The 25,550-nt window shown below is 39.3% G+C and overlaps 1 protein-coding gene across 10 annotated transcripts in view; it reads left to right on the top strand.

The window, feature by feature from the left end:
• The window catches only part of HERC3 (HECT and RLD domain containing E3 ubiquitin protein ligase 3), a 114,419-nt gene that overhangs the window by 56,042 nt on the left and 32,827 nt on the right, over nt 1–25,550 (top strand). For all 10 annotated transcript variants that reach the window (XR_004326544.1, XM_032498174.1, XM_032498150.1 and 7 more), the window contains 11 exons: nt 3,768–3,892; nt 5,511–5,570; nt 7,901–8,012; nt 8,410–8,599; nt 10,419–10,582; nt 10,714–10,827; nt 19,779–19,802; nt 19,896–19,985; nt 21,177–21,347; nt 23,160–23,303; nt 24,257–24,423. Coding sequence is in view for 9 of the 10 variants with exons in the window: in XM_032498174.1 (XP_032354065.1) it covers nt 3,768–3,892; nt 5,511–5,570; nt 7,901–8,012; nt 8,410–8,599; nt 10,419–10,582; nt 10,714–10,827; nt 19,779–19,802; nt 19,896–19,985; nt 21,177–21,347; nt 23,160–23,303; nt 24,257–24,423 (1,361 nt within the window). In the remaining variant the exon portion in view is untranslated. The remainder of the gene's footprint in view (nt 1–3,767; nt 3,893–5,510; nt 5,571–7,900; nt 8,013–8,409; nt 8,600–10,418; nt 10,583–10,713; nt 10,828–19,778; nt 19,803–19,895; nt 19,986–21,176; nt 21,348–23,159; nt 23,304–24,256; nt 24,424–25,550) is intronic.

The following is a 25,550-nucleotide window of genomic DNA, read 5'->3' as shown; positions in this document are numbered from 1 at the left end:
ATAGTGGTTCTATTTTTAGTGTTTTGAGTGTCTCTATACTGTTTTTCATAGTGGCTGCACCAATTTACATTCCCACCAACAGTGCACAAGTGTTCTGCATCTTCCACATTCTCGGCAACACTTGTTACTGTCTTTCTGATAATAGATATTCTGACAGGTATGAGGTCATATCTCATTGTGATTTTTATTTGCATTTCTCTGATGATTAGTGACGCTGAGCATCTTTTCATCTGCCTGTTGGCCATCTGTATGTCTTTGGAAAGATGTCTTTTCAGTTCCTCTGCCCAATTTTAAGTCAGATATTTTTTCTTTCTGTTGAGTTTTATGAGTTCTTTGTATATTTTGGATATTAACACCTTATTAGATATATCATTTGCAAATATCTTCTCCCATTCAATAGGTGGCTCCTTTGCTGTACAGAAGCTTTTTAGTTTGATGTAGTTCCATTTGTCTATTTGTTCTTTTGTTTCTCTGCCTGAGGAGACATACCAAAAAATATTACCAAGACCAGCATCAAAGATAGTACTGCCTATGTTTTCTTCCAGAAGTTTTATGGTTTCAAGTCTCATATTTAAGTCTTTAATCCATTTTGAATTTATTTTTGTGCATGGTGTGAGAGAGTAGTCCAGTTTGATTCTTTCACATGTAGCTGTCTAGTTTTCCCAACATCATTTATTGAAGAGGCTGTCTTTTCCCCATTGTATATTCTTGCCTCCTTATCATAGATTAATTGCCCATATAAATATGGGTTCATTTCTGGGCTCTCTATTCTACACTATTAATCCTGTCTTTATTTTTTTTTTAATGACAGCTTCATACTGTTTGGAAGACTGTAGCTTTGTAGTATAGTTTGAAATCAAAGCACATGATACCTCTGGCTTTGTTCTTCTTTCTCAAGATTATTTCGACTATTTGGGGTCTTTTGTGTTTGCATACAAATTTTAGAATTATTTGTTCAAATTCTGTGAAATGTGCCTTTAGTATTTTGATTGCATTTGCATTAAATCTGTAGATTGCCTTGGGTAGTATGGTCATTTTAACAATATTAATTCTTCCAATCCATGACACTGTATATCTTCCCATTTGTGTCACCTTTAATTTCTTTAATCAATGTCTTATTGTTTTCCTAGTATAGATCTTTTACCTCCTTAGTTAGATTTATTCCTAGGTATTTTATTCTTTTTGATATGGTAAATGGGATTATTTTCTTAATTTCTCTTTCTAATAGTTTGTTGTTAGTATGTAGAAATGCAACAGATTTCTGTTAATTTTGTATCCTGCAGCTTTACGGAGTTCACTGATGAGTTCAGGTAGTTTTTAGTGGCATCTTTAGGATTTTCTATGTATAGTATCATGTCATCTGCAAACAATGACATTTTACTTTTCATTTCCAATTTGGATTCCTTTTATTTCTTTTTCTTGTTTGATTGCTGTGGCTAGGACTTCTAATACTATGTTAAATAAAAGTGGTGAGAGTGGGCATCCTTGTCTTGCTCCTGATCTTAGAGGAAATGCTTTCATCTTTTCACTGTTGAGTATAATATTAGCTATGGGCTTGTCATATATGGCCTTTATTATATTGAGGTATGTTCCCTCTATACCCACTTTATGGAGAGTTTTTATCATAGATGGATGTTGAATTTGGTCAAAAGTTTTTTCTGCATCTATTGAGATGATCATATGGTTTTTATTCTTCAATTTGATAATGTGATGCATCACACTGATTGATTTGCAGATACTGAAAAACCCTTGCATCCTGGGATAAGTCTTACTTGATCATGATGTATGATCCTTTTAATGTATTGTTGAATTTGGCTTGCTAATATTTTGTCAAAGGTTTTTGCATCTGTGTTCATCAGTGATATTGGCCTTTAATTTGTGTGTGTGTGTGTATGTGTATGGTAGCTCTGGTTTTGGTGTCTGAGCTATACCCATCCCTCTATTTCTGATTTTATTGTTTTGGCCTCTGTTTCTTTTTGATTAGTCTGGCTTAAAGTTTATCGGTTTAGTTTATCTTTTCAAAGAACCAGCTCTTAGTTTCAGTGATCTTTTCCTAATGTTTTTTTAGTCTCTGTTTCATTTATTTCTGCTCTGATCTTTGATTTTTTTTCTTTCTACTGAATTTGGACTTTGTTCTAGTTCCTTTTGGTGTAGGGTTAGGTTGACCTAGGGTTTTTTTAAAACCAAAAAAACACTGCAGCTGCTATAGAGTGTGACTTGGCCGTTGGGGTTTTGAAAGCTCTGAAATCCAGAGTGCGGCTAGGGTTGAGAGACACTGGCCTAGACCAGTTTTTTCTTTTGGGATATATGTAATTCGAAGGCGTGGAAAATTTGATGCTTTTTCTTGGGTCTTTATGTGATTCTGAGATTGTACTTCATCTAAGTCATCTGTGGTTTATTGGACTTGCAATGAAGAATGAGAAAAAAGTCCCATGTTTATATTTTATCATAAGTATGTGTTAGTGTCTGTGTTCCACTACACCTTTGAATGAGGAAAGTAATTAAAATTTACATAACAACAGTGGTTTTAAGACCACGGTGGAGAGGTGATCTTGTTTGTATGTTCTCAAGTGTCCAGTTTGTCTTATGGTTTTTCTCTATGTGATTCAAGATGACTTTTGTCCTCTCAGTAGTTATCTGTGGCCATTTTAGTAAAATAATTATCAAGAACCAGATGTTAATAAACTTTGGCATCTCTGATTTGTTACTTGTCCTCCTCCTTTTCCCTTATAATGATATCCTAACTCATAACTCTGAGAAAATAACCAAGAAAATTTACTTTGAAAGTTGTATTTTTGTGCACAGATACAAAGGAGAAAAAAATTATCATCTGGCTAATGCTTTAATATCACTTTTTTCCTCATTTCTAGTGACAAGTACAGGAGGCATAAGGCACTTTCAGCTTCTTCTTAGTTCTAGGTCAAGAACAGGATTTGGGGAAATAAGTTGAAAAAGCAATTTTAGGAAATAAAAGTGTTTTATTTTTAACAACCTCACTAAATGAAGGATGTACAGTACAGGGTGAGCAGCAGTGAGGATTTTCAAGGCCATTATTGACGTGTCCTTTTTGTTACCTTTCTTACAAATTTGCAGCTCTATACCTTGAGCAAGAAATTAAGAGGCATTAAATTTTCATCGATTATTTGCAATGTAGATGATAACTGAACTCCTACTTTTTATAATATATTTTGCTGAGGTTTGGCGAACAGCTATGGCAATTGGTTAGTCATCTAAAACCCTTGATGTTACGGTGATTCAAGCAGAGGGGAAAGAAATCTGAAAAAGTCATATTGGTTTGGTTTCTCTGGGAAACAGACTCTGAGCCTGAGAATTGGGGCAGGGGGTGTGTGTGCTCTAGAACAACACTTCCTGAGAGATGAAGGAGGTAGGATTGGACAGGAGGGGAAGCTGAACTTCAGGTCAGTGTGGCAGGGGCCTTGGCTGGTCCCACGGGGGCTCTGAAGCTGGGATGGTCCTTCAGCCAGTCCTGAGTGGAGGCAAGGGGACTGGGCCCAGTGCCACAGCTCCACCTGCTGCCAGATGGGAAAGGAGTGAAGCGGTAGCGCCGGCAGTTCCCGGAGGGCAGCCCTGCTGGGAGCTGTCAGGAGCCTACACTGCCAGCCTGGGGGCACTGAGTGCCTCCCTCTGAAGGAGGGCCCTGTCCATAAGTGAAACACAAAATGGGGACCACATGAGGAGAGGGAGAGGAGAAAAGATCCATGCTATCACATAATTTCTCTTTTTTACTCTTATATTTGATCCTTCAGAATTCTTCTCCTGCTGTTGACTTCAGGACGATGAACCAAGCACATTACACCAGTTTAATAAATGATGAAACCATAGCAGTTTGGAGACAAAAACTCTCAGAACACAACAATGCAAATACCATCAAGTACGTGTTGCTTGTATTTGTATTTGAAAGTATTGGAACTTTCTAGCTTAGGGACTTTCCCTACTATTAAGTTTGTGAATTTAAATGGAGTTTTACATTTTAGGAACTTTTTTTTTTTTTTTTTTTTTTTGCACACATTGTTCAGGGTTTGGTGCCCTTAGCCCTAAAGAACATGATAGATTGTTCTCCCATTTTTATATAGAGCGTATTCCTCAACCTCCCTTGTTCGGATCTTAAAAATCCTGACTGATGAAGGCCTGATCTGGCCTTTCTGCTTTGAAAGCTCAGTGTTACTGTTGTTTAACCCTGAGAGTTTCTTCGATGCCTATTCCAAAGCATCCCAAGTCCAGGACAGCTGTTGTTTTACCTAATCTGAATACTTCTAGCATTTTCACATTCAAAATGATAAGCTGAGATAGTAATTCAGTGTCAAGTAGAAAAAAAAAAGTACAATTAAAGGATTGAGACCGTTCAGCAAGTTTATTTTATTCTTAAAAGAGAATTTTTTTTTTAACTTTGTTACACATTTTATTGGCTTTCCTCAGCTTTTCCATTTTTCTGCAGCGTCTAATTCTTGGAAATGAATGAATCATGCTGTGTTTCCTAGATGGTGGTCATGCCCAGAAAAGTGTAAAAAAACATCTTGCCTTATGATGTAAATTGTAGTGGGGCAAAGCCCAGGGCCTTAAACTTTGGGCACACCAGGTAGCAACTTTTGAAGCAGGTGATCATTTGGAATGCCTTAGAGCACCTCCACGGCAGTCCTCAGAATCCCCGTAACCCCTGAGAGGCTCTGCCAGGGAGTTAAAGCTGGAAGGTGGCAGGGAAGGGGATGAGGGGCTAGACTCACCGTGGGCCCGGTGGGGGGACTGCAGACTCCCTTTGCTGGGACCTTGGCACTTTTAATTCTCAGTTTTCTTATTTACAAAATAAAGGGATGCAAGAAATGATCTCCTAAGATCTTTCCTGACTCAGATTCTTTGATCAACAGCAGTTACTGTGATCTTCTCCTCAACCATATATATTTTTTATTCCTCCCCTTTTCCTTACACTAAAGAAGAGGGTCCGGGGTTCCTGACCTGTGGTTTCACTCTGGTTCCTCAGAAACCAGCTATTTTCCCAGAAGCTGTGTAATCTCAGTAATAGGAATAAACACTTATTTCACTTATTTTTAGTTTTTCTCAGATGGGCAACAAAATAAAAGTGTTCAGTTATGAATTTGCAAAGATACTTTCTGTGTTTGGTAAATAACAGCTCAGCCTCTCTTTTTTGGGTTTATTTTGTGTTCATGTTTGGAGGTGAGGTGTGGATAGTGTCTTAGATCGTTGGTAGGAGAGGAATGTTCAAGGTCATTATTAGGCCCAAGAATTTTCTTTTGGTAGCTTTGATACTTTTTAAAAATTTTAACATGACTTATGTAAAACTTAAGTTCTTGTCCATTTTGAGATGTGACACAATGTTTCTCTAAAGCAAATGTACATCTTCCAAAGCTTCACCTGGGTAAGAAAGAGCAGCTATTAATGAAACCCTGGAATAGGTGATTAACCTGTTGCTGACACTTAAATAACCATTTATTTGTAATTATTAAAGGCTTCCCTCCCTTTTTCTTTCTGAGCAGTGGTGTTGTTCAGATATTGTCTTCTGCAGCCTGTTGGAATGGAAGTTTTCTTGAAAAAAAGTAAGTGACTTAGAGTCTTAAAAAATACCCACGTGTGATCAAATGCTTACTCAGCATAGGCCGCCAAAGACTTCTGTTCTCTTTGATGGTGGTTGGCCTTAATTCAGTGGATAAGCTGATGATTTGTGCAAAAATCAGCATACCTAATGACGATGAATGAGAGGACATCAGGAAGGGCAGTGCTGACTCTCGCCTGGTTGGCAGAGAGGCAGAGGACCAAAGAGAGAGACGGCATCTCAGAAAGGGTTGGTGTAATCAAAAGTAAGATTTTTCAGGGTGTTCCAAGATGTTACTCCCACCATGTGTACAGTATTTGTTCTTAAATTCTTAGTTCTTTAAATAATCTCTTTGGTTTCTTTGGTTTGCTTTCCCATAGTTGTTTCTTTCCTCAAAAAGAGTAAATTTAGGGAAATTTCCAAGGGGACTTCAGGATTCCTTGGACTCAGGTCCAGCCCAGCTCACCAGGAAATTATGTTTGGCCTGAACTCTCCGATAGTAAATGTTTCTTTGCTTGGCCTTAATCCCTTCTGCAAATAACCCCCTCAGGAACTTACTGCAGCGGGACGGTCCTGTCATGGGTTTTGATCTTTGGTAATCCCAAGTCCTGAGCATCTCTCCATTCTTTTCCTTCCAGAGATAAGGCTAATGAAATCCCAGGAAGACTTTTGTTCTGTGTGTGAACCCTACTCCTCCCTGCCCTCCTCTCCCTTACAAATTCTGTCCCTAGCTGGGTTGCAAGAGGTTGCTTCAGAAACTCCATTCAGTTATAGTAAAAGATTGCAAAGTCGTTTATTTGTATCATTAGGGCAACTGAAATGAGCTCATCCAATTCATTTTGGAGTCAATTCTTAGCCTTTTCTTCCAGGGAAAAATATTCTTTATTATGCTAATGTTGGTCTGTTAGAACAGTGATTCTCAACCAGGCTGATTTTGCTTCTCAGGGGACATTCAGCAATGACTGGTGACATTTTTGGTTGTACAGTGGGGGAGTGTATACTCCTGGCATCTAGAAGGCAAAGGCCAAGTATCTCACAATCCCTACAAAGAATTGTCTGACCCCAAAAGTCAAAAGTACTAAGGCTGAGAAACCTTGCTCTAAAAGGACAACTTGTATGAAAGTTGGGAATGGCTCTTGGCCAGGTTTGTAAGGTTATCTGTTCTTAGTATCATGGATTCTGTAGATGTGTGGGTCAAGCCTTTTGTTCTCTTTTAATGGACTTCTGTGCTATTTCAGGAGTTCTGTCCCCCCAGCTTTATGCATCATAGGAAACCAGTGAAAATGAAGACCAGTTTAATGAAGCATAAATACATGTAGATAAAGTATTTTCTTAAAAGGCTTCTTAAGAGCATAGCAGAAGGTACTTGTAAGCATGTGGAAGGTTACATATGGGACATCAGAATTAATTTCTGTGTTTTGGGCAGATTTATATTTAGACTGACAGCAACAGAAGACCCCACAAACAAAGCCCAAACAGCTTCTCTTGATTTGACCAGTTAGGTTCCAGTACATATAATTATGATTTTTTTTCAAATGTTAGAAGTTCTACTTATGTTTTTATAAATTATAGCATTGCTGTCAGGTGGTTTTAAAACTATCTGAATGTGTCTGTTATGCATAAACAGAGGCCTGTTTTGCAAATAGATAGTTCTTTTGTAATTAATAGATGTGGTATGTTCAAGAGTGGGAATTTAAAAGAGACATTCTCTTAAGTCTCTAAAATGCTAAGACTTTATTTAAGGGTAGAAAATAATTAGTTGCTAGGAAGTTAAAAACAGTAGCTGTGAAATTAGTCCTTGAGTGACTATAATTGTATCCTTTCCGTTAACTAAGAAAGACGTTAACTTTGCATTTGTTGTAGATCTGATTAAAAAAAAAATACTTGCTTTAAGCTTGCTGTTAGCTGCTGAGTGGGCCAGTTTGCACTAGGGGTGGTTTTTTTTGTTTGTTTGTTTGTTTGTTTGTTTTTGCATTTAGGCACAGCCTCTATGTCTGGTTTAATGTACCACAATTACAGAAAGAGGCAAAAACACAAGAGTAAATCCGGGAGATAATACTCTGCATATAAACAGCCTCAAACTGAAATGATGATCCTTGTCCTTTAACTTGAGAGAAAAAAGACTTGACAATTTTAAGATCATCTTGAAAAAGGGATTCTAGAGAGATTTATTCCGTCGGGTTTCCCCAAAGTATAATGTTTCCGTGCATCTTGTCTGCGAGGTCAAATTTAAGTCTGATTAGTTACATACAAGCTTTTTCATTTACCTGTTTATAATTTTTATCAGAGTGTTTACTTTTCTTCTGTTACACTTTTTTTTGTTTGTTTGTTTAGAATTGATGAGCATTTTAAAACAAGTCCCAAAATCCCTGGGATTGACCTGAACTCAACTAGAGTGTTATTTGAGAAGTTAATGAGCTCTCAGCACTCCATGATTCTAGAGCAGGTAGGTTTTTTACATTTACAGAATGCATGCTTAAAAATGCATTTTTACATTGAAATAAGACAACTTTCAAGAGAAAAACAGTTAAGTTGAAAAGGTAAAAAAGTCTTGTGTAAATCTTAACTCTGTAATCCCTTTGGGAATTTGATCTCCCTTTAGCTTTCTATTTGGCTCAAGTTTTCTAAGGAAGTGCCCCTCCGGAGTGTAAGGTCTGCATGGGCAGGGATCTTTGGCTCTTCTTTTCACTGATGTTTCCTGGGTGCCCAGACCGGTGCCTGGACCATAGTGGGTCCTGGGTACATACTGAATGAATGAGAGTTGAGAGTCTCTCAAATAGTTTGTGAGTTGGACTAGATCTCAGGTGTGTTTGAATTTCTCAGTGCTCTTCTCTCTCCTACAGATCCTGAATAGCTTTGAAAGTTGCCTGATTCCTCAGTTGTCGAGTTCACCACCAGATGTTGAAGCAATGAGAATCTACTTAATACTACCTGAGTTTCCCCTGCTTCAGGATTCCAAGTACTACATAACGTTGACTATCCCCCTGGCGATGGCCATTCTGCGGCTGGATACAAACCCCAGCAAAGTCTTAGGTGAATTTGCTACATTTTGTGTAGGTTTTTGTGCTTTTTATTTTATTGGTGTGACCATTGGCTCTCGGTGGATTGAGATCCAAGAATCAGTTTGTTGCCATTTAATATCCTTAACATTTAAACTTTTCTTTCTTTGATATTAATTTCTAATTAGCCATATTTGTAAATTAACCATTATTTAGAAACGGAACCATTATTTAAGGTTATTTGAAATGATTCTCGCCAGACTAATCTTGATTTTTAAATATTCACAATGTTAGATAATTCAACTGTATTTTTTTCTCCTCCTACACTTACTAGTTGTTAATAGTGCTTCAAAAATGAGTGTCCATCTGTTGTTCTTTCTCCTATACCTAACTTAGGGGGTGGGAGTGAAATGAACAGTTTTGGTGTGATACACAGGTCTCCAGAAAAGGAGAGGAAGAAAATGACCTGGTGGAGACTTACCAAATGTTTGTTTTGTTTTTCTTTTTTAGGACAGTTGAGTCCACACTGATTTTTGCAGGCTACGGACACTTTGCTGAGATAAGAACCTTCCGTTCCTCAGTGAATTGGAGAGTGTCTCTCATGGGAGTAGCACCTGAGATGTTTTTATTAATCAAATGCAGAAAGTCTGTCACCTGGCTTTTCCCTTTTTTTTTTTTTTTTTTTTTTTTTGCCTTGGTAAATTTTTTTTTAGGTATTCACTGCAGCTCAGTAACTTCTGCGTTCCATATGGACTAGGATGTTACTTGAGTGTGATTTCCCCATGAATAAAGAGACCTGTATTGCTGAGGATGGAATACTGGCTTTTCCATATTGCTTCCACCTTTGAAGAAGATATACAAACAGAAATAATCAGGAAAGCACTAGTACTATATTAGTCCTTAATGTTTTTTAGGATTAAAAGCCCTTGGGGCGTATTTTCCCAGGTGTTCTAATAGACTGTGAGATAGAGATGGCAATCTCTGAATATTTTACCTGTATTACCTGACTTTTAAGTTTGGGGGTTTTTAATTTTACTTTCTCCAGGTAGGATTATAAAGAGATCAAAATTGTTCAGTTTTACACTTAATTCGTTTTTAACTTCTAATTATAGAAGTTTAAATTAAAAGAATCCCCCAAAGTAGAACACTGCAGATAGCCATCACACAAATTCCTAATAATCAATATTTTGCCCCTTTTCCCCCTCCGTTCTCCCTACCACCGCCTTTTTATTTTTTCTGGAATGTATTTTAAAAATCTCAGACATTGTATCATTTCATCCTATAAATATGTTAGTATGACCGAGTTTGTTTCTGACAAAGTAGAAACCAATGGTATAGTCTTCTTGTCTGGTTATCAGAAAGCATTGTTTACTAAGAAACAGAAATAGTAGTTTTTCAAACTAATGTTGCTTCTTGAAAGGAGTGACCAGTTGCCGTATGGGTGCTGCTTCTGAGGTGTGTGGTCCTCGGCATCCGTGGTGCTGAACTTAGGTGGTGGCTGAGCAGAGGGCTGAGAGGACTGGGATATGTGAATGCTCCGGCCCCAGATCTGTGCCTTAGCATCTTGTTCATGTGTACCCTTGGGACTGAACTTCTGGATCAGCCTTTTGAAGGAGTCCTCAAGGGAGGAGAAAAATCAGATCCAGCTTTATGAAAAAGCTCTGGGGTTCTTGTACAGCTGCTGCTTTCTCCAGAAATGCTTTAATGGACTCTTTTTTAACTCAGTTTTGGGAAGCATGTGTTTTAGACTAATGTTTATTTTCTAGCTGCAGCAGTTTTTAGCTAGTAGGCAGAAGACATTAATACTTGATCAAGATTACAGGTTGAAATGTGTTTTTCCTTTCTTTCTAAAGATAACTGGTGGTCTCAGGTATGCCCGAAATATTTCATGAAGCTGGTAAACCTCTATAAAGGTGCAGTCGTTTATCTCCTGAGAGGAAGAAAGACATTCTTAATTCCCGTACTGTTTAACAATTATGTTACAGCAGCTCTGAAGCTCTTGGAGAAGTTATACAAGGTGAGCACAGAAAAGAGCCAGTGGGGAGAGGGGTGAGGAGACAGTAGGGTAAAATGATCTAATGAGATGTTCTATGGGGACCACTTTCCAGTTGCCTGGGTTTTAATTGTCCTTGTTTTGTTCTTCATCAGGTAAATCTTAAAGTGAAGCATGTGGAATATGATACATTTTACATTCCTGAGATTTCCAATCTCGTGGACATTCAGGAAGACTACCTCATGTGGTTCTTGCATCAAGCAGGCATGGTAAGAATTCATGGCAAGTATATCTTAAAGCTTTCATCTTTTCTCAGAGTACAAATAAGGGCAAGAAAAGCACATCTGGGGTCTAAAATTTGTCCTTCACTTTGATGTTAGCACCATACCTGTGTTTTACCGGCTGACTTGCGCATTCTTGAAATATTGAAGTGCTTTGAGTGGCCATAAATGGTCAGAAGCAGTCCTAAATGGGTGGTCACCCACAATGGTATAAATTTTAATTAGTTGCCAACATTAAAAAAAAAAATCAAGTTATCTGAAGTAGTCAAATTCAAAGAAACAAAAAGTAGAATGGTGGTTGCCCAGGTCTGGGGAGAGATGGGGAGTTGTTTAATGGGTATAGAGTTTCAGTTTCGCAGGATAAAAAAGTTCTGGAGATCCATTGCACAATAATATGAATATAGTTAACACTAATGACCTAACTATACACTTAAAAATGGTAAATTGGTGCACTTTATGTGTCTTTTGCCACAGTTTAAAACAGTCAAGCAAGACATGTAAAATGAATTTTTGGCTTTTCTTGAAACTTGGAAGGTCTGGCAACATGACCTGTCTTCCCAGATGGTGCCAGTTGGCTAGGGTTCAATGGGGGCTCTTTGAACGAGGCTTATATGTGCCCAAGTCACCACTGTAGCTTGATTTTGACATTGAGGAAAGGATCACGTGCTAATTATCATCTAACTGCCAGCCTGTGTTAGTCGTCTTATGTCAGCTGCCTGAACCCTACGGGCCACCTCTGATTCAGGATTACGTGTGTGAAAATGTCACCCATCCCTGGCCTTGTTCTCCCTGTGTATTAGAACGGCGGGCTCTTGCCTGCCACCTTTGCCTTGGCTCCTCGGTTTGATTGCAGACTGGCTTGGGGTATATGCATGGCTTTTTAGGATCCCCGATCTGTGGATTATGTGTAAATTTGAGTGATGTCAGAAAACCGAGTGTTAATTTGGTTATTGTGTCTAGTGAAGCCATGCACAGCAGATACATTGGAGGTGAGTCCTTGCCAGTTTAACAGATTAATCACTGACATTTAGGTGATATTTCCCTGCAGGGCTTTTGTAGGGCTTTTGGAGGTCAGCAGTGATTTCTAAAAGCAAGGTGTATTTAAATAAGTTTATTTAACTCAGCAAGATTGTCACATAATAGATAATCAATGCTAGACACATACTGGGTTTTTAATAAGGTTTTTAATTACCTCGAAAAAACAAAATATTTTTCAAAAAAATGGATGAGTCTTCTAAACATTAGGTTTATATGCCAAGTTTAAAATGGTGGCTAACAATGAACTCTGTTTTCACCTGCTGATTTAGAAATTCTAAAAAGATAGACTTTTCTGTTTTATCAGTTTGTGAATAATTATTCACTGAATTATAAAATGTTAAGAGCTGAAGTAAGCCTTATGAGTTATTTAGCCAACTGCTTTGTTTCTAGGTGAGAAAACAGAGGCCTGGAGAAGTTACACAATTTTTCCACCAATTCCATTAGCTATAAAAGCCAGTTTTTCTGACTTCTATCCTTTCTGTGATTTGCTGCTGAATAAAATGATTCTAAAGAGCCCTAATTCTTTTTGACTCTGAAAAAGAAGTTGCTGGTGTTAAAATATATGTTATCATGACTGTGGTCTCTGAATGGAGGTGCTTAAGTGAGCAACTTTCTATAACTTTTTTATAGTTCCTTCCTCTTAATATTTGATAAGCAAATATGATACCATCTTGAATACCAGATGCTCATCTCCTCTTCAGTAGTTAAGGGAGTTATTATAGAAAATTAGGTGAAATTACTGTGTGACCTTTTATGACTTCTGTGGAAGTTTTTCTGTTTTATACAATACTAGTAGAAATAAAAGTTCAAATTTTTTGATCTCTTGGATTTTAACCTAAAATGCTAAAACTATTTCATACACTAATTTGTTTTTCTGACTACTTTTTTTTAGATATAATTGACACGTATAACATATTAGTTTCCAGTGTATAACATAGTGACTTGATATTCACATACCCTGTGAAATGATCACCATAGTAAGTCTAGTTACTTTCTGTTACCATACATAGTTAAAAATTTTTTTTTCTTGTAATGAGAACTTTTAAGATTTACTCTCTTTGCAACTTTAGCAGCTAAAATATGCGATACAGTTTTATTAACTGTAGTTACCATGTTGTGTGTTATATCACTGTGACTCATTTATTTCATAACTGGAAGTTTGTACCTTTGACCCATTTCGCCCACCTGCCATCCCCTCTCCCCTGTGGCAGCCACTAAACTGTCTCTTACCTAGGAGCTTGTTGTGTTGTTTTGATTTGATTTATTTGTTTAGATTCCAAATATAAGTGAGATCAGACAGTATTTGTCTTTCTCTTTCTGACTTATTTCACTTAGCATGATGCCCGCAAGGTCCATTCATGTTGTCAAAAATGGCAAGATTCCATTCTTTTTTATGTCTGAGTGTTACCTAACCAAACTTGGGTCCTCTCACCTGCCTGCAGTAAAGCCAATCTACTAACACTGGGTTGGGTGAAAAAAAAAAAGTGCAGCATTTATTGCGGGGCACAAGGTAAAGAGTTGAGGGCAGCTAGTACTCAAAAGACTCCCCGATGGGTTTCAGGAAAACGTTTTTAAAGGCCAGGTGAGGGAAGGGAGTTGCAGGGTTTTGTGATCAGCTTGTGCACAGTTCTCTGACTGGTTGCTGGTGAAGTAACAGTGCACCGTCACATTATCAGTCCTCAGGCTCCAGGAGGTCTGGGTGCTACATGCTCATGGTCATAAAGTAGTTAGTTTCTTCCATTTGGTGGAGGTTTTCACATCTGCAAAACAACTCAGGAAGTGTGCATCAGGTACTGCTATCCAGGGACTTCAGAGAGGAGCTGAAGCAGAGGCTATAGGGGAGTGGTCTGTCCCAGGAAGACCCCATTAGGGTCCCGCTTGGTTACAAGAGTATTATTCCATTGTGTGCATGTACACCTCATCTTCTTTATCCATTCATCCATCTGTGGCCACTTAGGTTGTTTCCATATCTTGGCTACTGTAAATAAGGCTGCAATGGGGGTACATATATCTTTTTAAATTAGTGTTTTTGTATTCTTTGGATAAATACCCAGAAGTGGAATGGCTGGATCATATGGTAGTTCTATTTTTAATTTTTTGAGGTGTCTCCATACTGTTTTCCATAGTGGCTGCACCAATTTACATTCCCACCAACAGTGCATGAGGGTTGCCTTTTCTCTATGTCCTTGCCCACAGTTGTTATTTTTTTGTCTTTTTGATGATAGCCATTCTGACAGGTGTGAGGTGGTATCTCATAGTGGTTTTAATTTGCATTTCCCTGATGATTAGTGATGTTGAGCATCTTTCATGCGCCTGTTGCCATCTGTGTGTCGTTTTTGGAGAAATGTCTGTTCAGGTTCTCTGTCCCAGTTTTTAGTAGGGTTGTTTGTTTTCTTTCTATTGAGTTTTGTAAGTTCTTTGTATATTTTAGTTGTTAACCACTTATCAGATCTTAGTTTGATGTAGTTCCATTTGTTTATTTTTGCTTTTGTTGCCTTTGATTTTGAAGTCAGATCCAAAAAATCATTGCCAAGAATGATGGCAAGTTGCTTACTACCTGTGTTTTCTTCTAGGAGTTTTATGGTTTCAGATCTTACATTCAAGTCTTCAATCCATTTTGAGTTAATTTTTATGTATGATAAGTAACATGATGATCCAATTTCATTCCTTTGTGTGCCTGTCCAGTTTTCCCAGCACCATTTATTGAAAAGACCATCCTTTTCCCATTGTATGATCTTGCCTCCTTTATCATAACTTAATTGGCCATATGTGCATGGGTTTATTTCTACACTTAACCACTTTTCAATGATAGTAATAAACAATAGGTGAATTTTTTCCCCAGCTTTATTGAGGGATAATCAACAAATTCTGTATATTTAAATGTACAGCGTGATGATTTAATATGCATGTACATTGTGAAATGACTACAGAGACCAAGTTAATGAACACATCCATCACCTGACATAGTTAACTTTTCTGTGTGTGTCTTGAGAATGCTTAAGATGTGCTCTCAGCAAATTTCCAGTATATGATACTGTGTTATTAATTTTAGTCACCATGCTGTAAATTAGCTCCTTAGGACTTATAACTGAAAGGATCATACCCTACATCTCTCCGTCTCCTCCCCTCTTCCCACCAACCCCTATCCCAATCCCTGGCAACTACCATTCTTCTGTTCCTATGACATCGGCTTTCTTTCTTTTTCTTTTTTCTTTTTGCGGATTCCACATATAAGTGATATCATACATTATTTGTCTTTGTCTAGCTTATTTCACTTAGCATAATGCCCTTCAATTTCACCTATGTTGTTGCAGGTGGCAGGACTGCCTTTTTATGGCTGAATAATATTCCATTGTGTGTGTATCTTACAATAAATGGGCTTTTATGTGTTAAATTCTTTAGCTTGGTAGTAGTGAAGTCAGTATAGCATACGGATTAGAGAATGTGCTTTAGTCAAAAGGAACTGGGTTCAGGCCTCACCTCTGGCCTACTACCCATGTAACCTTAGGCAAGTGTCCTCATTTATAAATAAGAGAAAGCATGGAAAGGCCTTCCTTGCCAGAGTACCTAGTGCCTGGCATATAATAAGTTCTCAGTATATAATTATTATTATACAATAAATATAATAATATTTTTTGGTAAGCAGTCTTGGGCACCTAATGACTGTCACATGCCTGCTAGTCCCTAGGGATGGAGGCAAGTACAGGACGTGGTGGCTGCTTCTGGGGGTGTTCTGTGCAGTGAAAAAGGAATGACAAGGGGACGTAACACATGTATGCAAAGGGCTATGGAGCACAAAAGGAAAATTCTAAAGTGGCTGATTTTTGCTTATTTTAAAGAAGAGGTGGTAGTGGCTTATTTATTTCAGTTAATAAGCTGCCAGTTGAAAACCAGAGCAGGTAGAATGAGTGGCTTTGGGCTCTCATAGAAGGCAGCACAAGTGAGAAAGTCAGTGATGCAAAGGAAATGCTTCAGAAATAAAGACTAGAGTCAACGTGACACCGTAATGTCAACTGTGTGTGTCATACAGGGCAGTGTTTTGGTTCCAGGAACCAGAATTGTGCCTGGGTGAGGTGTGCAGCTGTGTTTGCCTCAGCATTTGGTGTTGCTGGGAGCCAGAGTTGCCCACTGAGGGGACAGGAACACATGGTGGCAGGCTGGCCTTAAGGCAAAGGCTCCTGTGTTTCCTTCCTGGCACCCCAGGTGTTTGTGCGATGCCTCTTGTTCCCGGACGCCGCCATATTTAGGAAACATTGATTTGAAATTAAAAAAAAAAAAAGAAAAAGATACTCTCAATTCTCTAGTTTTGTACCATGTACTTACTCATTGCTTCTATTTCATACATTTCAAAAAAAAATGAACTAAGGTTATAACCCCATTTTAAGCAGGAAAACTTGAAATGTGGTCCACCAGTAGTACAAAGTTAGTTTTAGGTTTGTAAGTCTCACTTGTGGAATGGATGGCCCAGGACAAGCTGTGTCTCAGCTGGGGAATCTCATATCTTATCAGTGCATGCACGTCCTTCCAGCTTGGGGAGAGCAGCCAGGAAGCAGAATCATAATACGGCTATTTCAGGGTTTATTTCGTGTAACGTGGATATACCAGTCCTAATACCATTTCTGAAATATTTGGCATCTACAGACTAAAAATCAGTGAAATTAAATTATTTTATTTCAAATACAAAAACTCATAGACTTATAAAAAGTTTGTAGACATGTCAATAGACCTTCATATAGGTCTGTTGCTCCTTTTAACGGAGTACCCTTCCCTCCTTCACATTCCTGAGAGCTGGCAGCTCGGGGGTCGGAGGCTGGGGAAGGTCTCCTGGACCACCAGCTCTCTGGCCTTGGCTCTGGTTCCCAACTCAGCAGTTTTGGATTTCTTTCCAACTAACCTACCCACTGAGAGCACGGTGACCCTGCCCTCAGCTTGACTCCTCCTTCTCCAGAAGACAGATCAGCCAGCCCCAAACTGGGCTCCTTTGGGGGGTGGGTAGGGATCAGGCAAGGGGCTATGGGACAGACTGGGAGCTGCAGAAGGTGGGCATTAAAGGGGTCTGGGAGGGCTTGTGGTGGGGGTGGCAGGGTGAGGGTGGCAGGAGAGTTGAACTGGAGTGGGACTGGAGAGAACCAAGAAATACAGGCAGAGCTGCTGACTGATGTCTGAAATAACAGTATCACACCAACAAAAATGCCAGTGTTTGAAACTACTAGTACACTTGTCCCTCAGTATCGTATAGGGGGTTGGTTCCAGGAGCCTCAGCCCCATACCCAGATTCTCCATGCTCAGGCCCCTTGTATAGATACACGGTATATTATTTGCATATAACCTAAGCACATCCTCCCATATACTTTAAATTTTCTCTTGATTACTTTAATACCTAATATGGTGTAAATGCTCTATAAATGTAAATAGAATGTAAATGCTATGTAAAAAGTTGCTGGTGCACGGCAAATGCAAGTTTTGCTTTCTGGAACCTTCTGGAATTGTCTTTTTCCCCCCCGAGTATTTCAATGTGAGGTTGGGCGAGTCTGTAGTCGTGGAACGCGTGGAGGAGGGCCGACTGTACACTGGGAGGCGGAAGTGCCAACAGCTGTTTCTGTAGTCACTGTTACCGTTTCTCCCATTGACACGTTCACAGTTGAAGTGCTCAGAACTTTATCTAGCTTTATAGACCAACACACGTATAAAATTTTTCTTTTCCCTGGGGATAGGCAAATAATGCTTAGAATAAACTCTCTTCTGAGGAAGATTAGAAAATCCTGAATGTTGGCACCAGTTTTAAACACACTCCCTCAGGATACTGTACCTTTTGTAGGTACCTACGGTAGAAGGTAACTTGGTAGAATGCTGCTTTTTTGGCGTGCATGTGTTTATTTCAGTGATTTAAATTCCGAAGTTCGCAGCAATCAGATAAATTGGAATGAGAAAGAGTCTAGTCACTCTGGGTTCTTCGTGCAGGATTCCACACCTTGTCTCCCTGGACTGGAATCCTCTCTCCCATTAGTGTTTTCAATCTAGGGAAATGTTCCAAGGTCCCTGAAGAAACCTGCTTCTAAAGGATAAACGGTGAATTTTAATCAAAATCGCCTTTAAATAATCTCATTGAGAAATGCACAAAGACTAAAGGAGGTAGGTATACACTCCGTATTCCTATAGCGTTTGAACATTAGGAAACCAGGCTAAATGTACAATAACTAACAAAAGTCTAAAATCAGTAAAGCACAGATTAGCCTCACTGCTTTATATGTGATGAGCAAGAATGCCTTACTGCAAGCAAACCCCGCTTGCACTGTGACGAGGACGTTCTGCGGCCTGGCCTGGCCACCCTGGGGTGACTCAGCTCTCTTTTGTCCTTTCACCTGCTGTTGAACCTTCATGCATGCAGTGCAGTGGGCCAGGACTGCCCTGGCCTTTTCCTGGGCACGAAAGCATCACTTACAAAGGAAGACTGCTTTTCTTCTTTCCCTACTACCCTGGACTGTTTAGTATAACATGGTACCAGTGCAGGCATTAGAATGAATGCACATTATATGGTAACACACCATTATAAGGAGGTCATTCATAATGTGCTTTTATTTTGTTTAGGACATCATTTTTTAAAAACACCACAAAATCAAAAAATTTCATAGAGTTATCTCATCTCTGAGAAGAAATCCATGGTTTTCTGTCTGAGAAATATTGCTGCCTGTCAACATGGTCTATACCATTGATCTTTTGTTTCTACTAGGTTATGTAGCAAACATTATTCATTAACTTAACAAAAACTTTCAGAAGAGATTTCCTTTTTTCTCCTGATAAATGAAACTAACACGCCTCTTGGATATCTGTTTGCAACACACCTCTTAGATATGTTTGTGGTGGTTTTTATTTATAGGCATATCTCGGAGATATTATATTGTGGGTTTGGTTCCAGACCACCACAGTAAATTAAGTCACACAAATTTTTTGTTTCCCAGTTATGTTTACACTATACTGTAGTCTGTTAAGTGTGCAATAGCATTATATTAAAAAATGTACAAACCTTGATTAAAAATACTTTATTGCTAAAAAGTGCTACCATCATCTTAGCCTTCAGCAAGTCATAATCTTTTTGCAGTAGTAACATCAAAGATCACTGATCACAGGTCACCATATATACAAGGGTAGTAATACTGAAAAAACTTGAAATATTGCGAGAGTTCCCAAAATGTAACATAGAGACAAAAAGTGAGCAAATGGTGTTGGAAAAATGGAGCTGATGGTCTTGCAAGACATAGGTTTGTCACAAAACTTCAATTTGTCTTAAAAAAAAAAAAAGACTATAAGCACATATAAGAATGAAGCACAATAATGTGAAACGCAGTAAAGCAAGATGTGCCTGTGCTGTTATTCCTTCCTCAAAAGTTTAATCAGACTTCATTCACATATTGATAGAGTGTCTTCGGTAGGACAAGCATTGGTGTAAGTGCCAAGTCAGGGACAGCTTTCTAAATATTTTCTCCCAAGAGTAACAGCGCATGTGTGTGGGTGTGTGTAAAAGGAAACTTAACCTGCTGACACATAAATGACATTTGCATTATCCACTTTACCCAACAAAATTAGTCTCTGAAGTCATGGTTGTAAAGCTCCTGTTTTAGAATTAGATTTCTTATAAACGAGAATTAATGCTGTGAATTGTGGAGTTGTTGAAATGGCTTGAAAAGGTCCTCTTTAAAATTAAAAAAAAAATTGTTCTTAGTGTTTTTCTCAGCCTGTGTCCTTCAAAACATCTGGTGTATTCTATCAAAATTCAGGTCAGCCATTCAAATGGTGTTAATTCTGTGGCCAAATGGTCAGATTACGTGTTTTGTTTTTTGTGGGGGGTAAAAAGTTCACATTTTGCAATCCAACTAAAAGACTTTTTATTTTTCTTTACACAGAAGGCTAGACCATCTATAATACAGGTAAATGATCCTTTAAATCTTTATTTAATGTATTTTTCTAGCAGTATTCTCTGTGAAATGCTATAATGTTGCCACTAATGTGTTTTATTCCAGGATGCTGTTACACTTTGTTCCTACCCTTTTATCTTTGATGCCCAAGCCAAGACCAAAATGCTGCAGACTGATGCTGAATTGCAGATGCAGGTAACCTATTTTAAAAGTCATTTCCTCTTCTTACTGGGTTTCTTTCATCTTATACATCCAGTTGTAATTTTTCCTAATAGGAAGTTTATTTGGGATGATGTTCCATGATAACCTTTAGAACTATTAGAAATATTTTCAGCAATATTATATTGAATATAACACATACACATGAATGCACATTTACATAAACTGGGGGTCGGCAAGTGTTTTCATAAAGGGTCACATAGTAAATATTTGTCTTTGTGCACCATACAGTCTATCTCAACATTTCACCTCTGTCATAGCAGGAGATTTGAATTTTGTATAATTTTTTGCATGAAATATTCTTCTTTTTATTTTTTTTCAACTATTTAAAAAGGTAAAACCATTGTTGGCTAAATAGCTGTACAAAAACATGGAGCAGGCTGGATTTGGCTGTGGGCTGTTGTCTGCCAGCCCCTGATCGATAATTAAATAGAGCTGGTGATTCCTTATTGAACAGAAATACAAGTTATGGAGATTTGTTTAACTTATTTTAAATATGCATTTTTGTTGTAAAATATAATTGGTTTTGACAGCCCTACAAAGATATTTGTGAATTAGCAATTGAAATCTCCCAGTTTCTACTGTTGGTGGATACATAACTTCATTCATCTTCCTCTCCCTGTCTTTCTGTGTCTCTGTAGCTCCTATCTCTCTCTCTCTCTATATATATATACATATATATATGTTTTCACAGTGATATATCCATGACAATGACAACTTCAAAGTTCTCCAGAGGAAATGGACATTTTTCAAAGAATAAAAACCACTTAGCAAATGGTTGCAAGGTTTCTTTGCCTGCCGCTTTGAAAGTGCTGGCTTTTACCCACTCTCCATCCTCACTTTCTTCCACAGCACTGTTATTCCACTCTTAATCAGCTTAGTCTAAATCATTTTCCTGGAACGAGTTATGGATCATATGGTTTATAAAGTGCTTCAGTTAATCTCTTTGGGTTCAGATTAGAAAGATTTGTATGTTTTGTAATCATGAGTAACTTACAAAATCTACTGGAAAAGTTAGGAGGGAAACAAAGAACAAAATGGAGATGCAGTCAGCTCGCCCCCACCCCCCCACCCCACCCCCGCCCGGGTCCAGAGGCACGGCTGCTGCTGTCCTTGCTCCCAGGTGCACTCAGAATGGTAATTGTGTTCTTGGATGTGCTGTTCCAGGTGGCGGTCAATGGAGCCAACCTGCAGAATGTCTTTATGCTTCTCACCTTGGAGCCTCTGCTGGCCAGAAGCCCCTTCCTGGTCCTTCACGTTCGCAGGAACAACCTTGTCGGAGATGCCCTAAGAGAGCTGAGCATTCATTCTGATATTGATTTGAAAAAGCCTCTCAAAGTGAGCCCTTCCATATATTCCTCTAAGTGCCTTCCTAGGTTTGTTTTTGTGTTTTTTTTTGTGTGCGTGTGAGATAATTAGCGTTTGTATCTGTCTGTCTGTCTGTCTGTCTATCTATCTGTCTATCTATCTATCTATCTAATGGAGTTTCTGGGGATTGAACCCAGGACCTCGCATGCTAATCGCTAATCGCATGCACTACCACTGAGCTGTACCCTCCCCCTTCCTAGGTCTTCTTTAAACAGTGTTGATGAAGCAGCGAAGATCTTATTTACATCGTGGAGTGCAGCCATTCATTATTTTTTAAATTCATTTTACAAGAATTTAATTACCTCCTTCTGTCAAATCACCAAACAGAACATCTCAACATAACAGCAAATAAAAATGCCAGTGGATTACTTGAGGGATGATAGGGTCTTTGCTGTCTTCAGTGTACCTGCTCCAGCTCTACCAAAAACAAGCAAACAACAGCACAACTAAAACTCCAACTAGGTAAAACTGTCAAGCCAGCATCTAGGACGTCTTTGGATGTCAAAGATTTAAGAGAAAGAAGGTTCAAAAAAAAAAAGAGAACGTAAAGGTAGTGAAATCGTCTGGGTAGCCGGTGGCCTGTGACGATAGGCACTCTTAGTACTCTGAAATTGCTGAATTAAGAAATTGTCTTTCCTCATAGTGCATGTTTGTGTATTCCTGGGGCTCAGCACAATGCTTGGAACACCGTAAATGTTCAATATAGTGAATTATTTGAAGTTTTAAGTCATTTACCTTTCCCTTCAGAAGGCTTTCGTTACTCTATTTCCAATTCTGTTGTAAACTCCAGTTTCTGAAACATAATAGGCGAGAAACTGATGTTCTCTGTGATATTGTCGCCCTTTGCAAGATGTCCGGTAGTTCTCATCCATCCCATCAATCTGCCTGAGAGTTCTCCCTAGAACTTCTGGGTTAGACTTTCGATATTACAAAAAGAGGGGCTCTCTCTGCCCCTGTTTTCAATCACTAAATCAGCGGAGGCAGTTCTTGCTTTGTGCCTGTCTGAGTAAAGCCATCCGCTTGCCTTTTTATCAGATGCTTCCTCTCTTCCTGCTCTAGGCAATCTTGAACAGAGCCACCAGGATAAGCTTTCTCAAATGCTGTTTTTAGCTCTGGGTCTGAGCCCTTCCCTGTAAAATGGGGGTAATGATAGTAATCCCTATGCACAAGATCGTTCTGAGGATTAGGGTAATAGTTGGTGCTGGCTGGCGTGGAGTAAATGCTCAGTGAGTCTCGTCTGTTGGTTTGCTGTAGTCGTCACCGTGATGACTGTTACGGGTCCAGAGTACCTGGTGTGGGTCTGCTGAGGGGTCTGTGTATATCCTCTCCTGGGGCCCCATCAGTGCCTGCTGAGAATGCTCTCCTCCCTTTCAGTTAGTTCAGTGACCCACTGAGAGAGATTTCTTCTTTTACTCTGGTTAATCACAGTGTTTCTCTGTGTGCCAGAATCTTTATGTCTCAGTGTATCTGACTCCTTGAAGATAAAATGTATTCTTGAATTGGTTCTTGTATGTTTGCCTTCCTGCCCTAAATAGATGGTAAACTTTCTGGGGACATATGGTAAACTTACGACTTTCTTTGTATGCCTTGAAGTGCCTAGTAAAAATGTTGTACCTTTGCAAGTGCCTTGTTAATAATCAGTAGCCACACCTTGTAGTTTTCATTGCATCATTGTATTCTCTGTTATATTTTCCTTTCTTAGTCCTGACTTTGGAAACAATTTGCTTAAAAAAAATGCCAGCGATTTCCCTGAAATATTAATTCTAAGTTCGTTATTTTAAGGTCATTTTTGATGGTGAAGAAGCAGTGGATGCTGGTGGTGTCACAAAAGAGTTCTTTCTTTTACTGTTAAAAGAACTGTTGAATCCCATCTATGGAATGTTTACCTACTATCCAGATTCAAATCTCTTGTGGTTTTCAGATACGGTAAGTTACTGGTGTCACCATTAAACAGAAGGATTGAATTAAACTTCCTTTTTTGTTTTCAGACCAATCCCTAGACTTCTGAATTTTACAGAGGGGAACATAACAAAGATAATAATTTAAAATGTCCATATAATATATCCAGTCTTCATATTTCACCTGTGGCTCATAGTGCATCTTGTCCCCCATCAGCCCCTTTTCCATTCCTAGTAGGTAAGCTCCAAGTTTTGGAATCCTTGAAGGGTAGAAAGAACATGGTAGGATAAAGAAATTAGTTTTATGACATGTAAAATGTAATAGTCAAATATGCCTTATTTTGATAACAGTGATAGTATGTGTATGAATACTCATACAGATATACACAAGTTCATACTTTATTTTTGAAAATTCAGTAATAGAGGAAAAATTTTTTTTGCCCTGTCCCTCCACAGGGGAGCTGAGTTTTAAAAGGCAATTATAATGTTAAGCAGACTATAGTTTAGTTCTTTTTCTACCAGAGTTTGCTCCTTAGATCTGCACTGTCCTGAAAGACGGCCACTCACATCATGTGGCTTTTGAAATTTGAATTCTATTTAATTAAAGTTAAATCATACTGGAGTCATTTCTTCAGTAGTACCAGCCAACATTCACAGGACCCATGTAGCTGGTGGCTGCCACCTGGGATGGTGCAGAATAGAATGTTTCCATCACTATAGACAGTTCTGTTGGACAGCATTGCTCTCAGTGAGGATACGCTGGTCTGTGTATCACAGAAGAGCTAGAAATGCTTACTTTTGTCTACATTGTGTCTTTTGGGGATAATCAAACTTTTGTCAAGGGTGTTTCTCTGCTTCAGAAGGTAACTCAGTGAGATCCTCATTCTTTCATACAGAAAATATTTTAAGGTAAATGGCTGATGGTTTTGAGGGCCACCAACACTGCATTTCTTTTTCATATGTTTGCACACATGCTGACAGTGTTTTGTAGAGCACAACTGGTTTCACTTGATTGGCATAACCTGTGGCCTCGCCATCTACAACTCCACCGTGGTCGACCTGCACTTCCCGCTGGCGCTTTATAAGAAGCTGCTGAACGTGAAGCCTGGCCTGGAAGACTTGAAGGAGCTGTCACCCACGGAAGGAAGGTACAACGCGGGAGACGGGGCACTGGCATGGGAAATGGCTCTGGCTGCCTCTGCCCTGGGATTAAAGGTCGAAACGCTGCATGTATGAGTTAGAGTTCATCGTTAGACTGCATGTTGTGTGCCTTGTCGTAAGACATAGCTCCGCAGCTGCTTGGTTGAAGCTCTGCCTGCGTCATCTGGGGGCAGGCAGGTTCATGTCGTGGTCCGTACATACAGGGGAGAAAGTACTGAAGCGGGAACCTGTGTTAAAAAACCCTGCAGGTCTCCCCGTCTTTCTGTGTTTCTCCTCTCTGTGTCTCCTTGACTTTCACACTACGACCACACTCATAGCACTTCTGGTCACTGGCTGTGTGGGAGGCTTTCCTCCACACCACCAAGTAATTTTCCATGATGCCAGCTGGGTGGCCTACAAATTTAGCTCAATTATGACACATCTACCCGGAGATAGATCTCACGGGTTAAGGGCTCCATCCCACAAGACTGCTCCCACCCTACCTCAGATGCCAGCCGCAGATTGTAGGTCCCCAGGTTCCCCACAACTTCTGTCCCATGGGCTACAAATCAGAGGTTCCCACGACCCCTTCCTCAGGTTTCACTAAGTTCCTAGAGCAGCTCACAGAATTCGGGGAAACAGTTAGGTCCACCAGTTTATTAAAGGATACGATAAAGGATATAGATGAACGGCCAGATGAAGAGGTACGTAGGGTGAGGTCTGGAGGGGTCCTGAGCGCAGGAGCAGCTCCTGACCTCGTGGAGTTGGGGTGTGGCGCCCTCCGGGTGTGGATGTGCTCACCAACCTGGAAGCTCCGGAGCCCCCTACTGTGGGGATTTGATAGAGGCTTCCTCACAATGGCGTGATCAGTTATGACCTCCATTTCCAGCTCCTCGCCCGTCTCTGGAGAATGGGCTGAAAATTCTAAGTTTCTAATCATGGCTGGGTCTTTCTGATCCCCAGCCCCCAGCCAGGACCCACCCAGAGTCACTGCATTAGAACAAAAGACACTCCTAGTACCCTTCTCACTTAGGGATTTACAGGGGTTTGGGGAGCTCTGTACCAAGGAACTGGGGGCAGAGAAGAATATATGTATGTTCTGTTCTCTTACAGAGCTTTTTTTAGAAACTAGTTT

The sequence above is a fragment of the Camelus ferus genome, chromosome 2, assembly GCF_009834535.1.
Source record: "Camelus ferus isolate YT-003-E chromosome 2, BCGSAC_Cfer_1.0, whole genome shotgun sequence".
In the NCBI taxonomy this organism is placed as follows: Eukaryota; Metazoa; Chordata; class Mammalia; order Artiodactyla; family Camelidae; genus Camelus; species Camelus ferus.
Note: the sequence above shows the minus strand (reverse complement) of the source record. Positions and strands in the feature narration are given on the sequence as shown.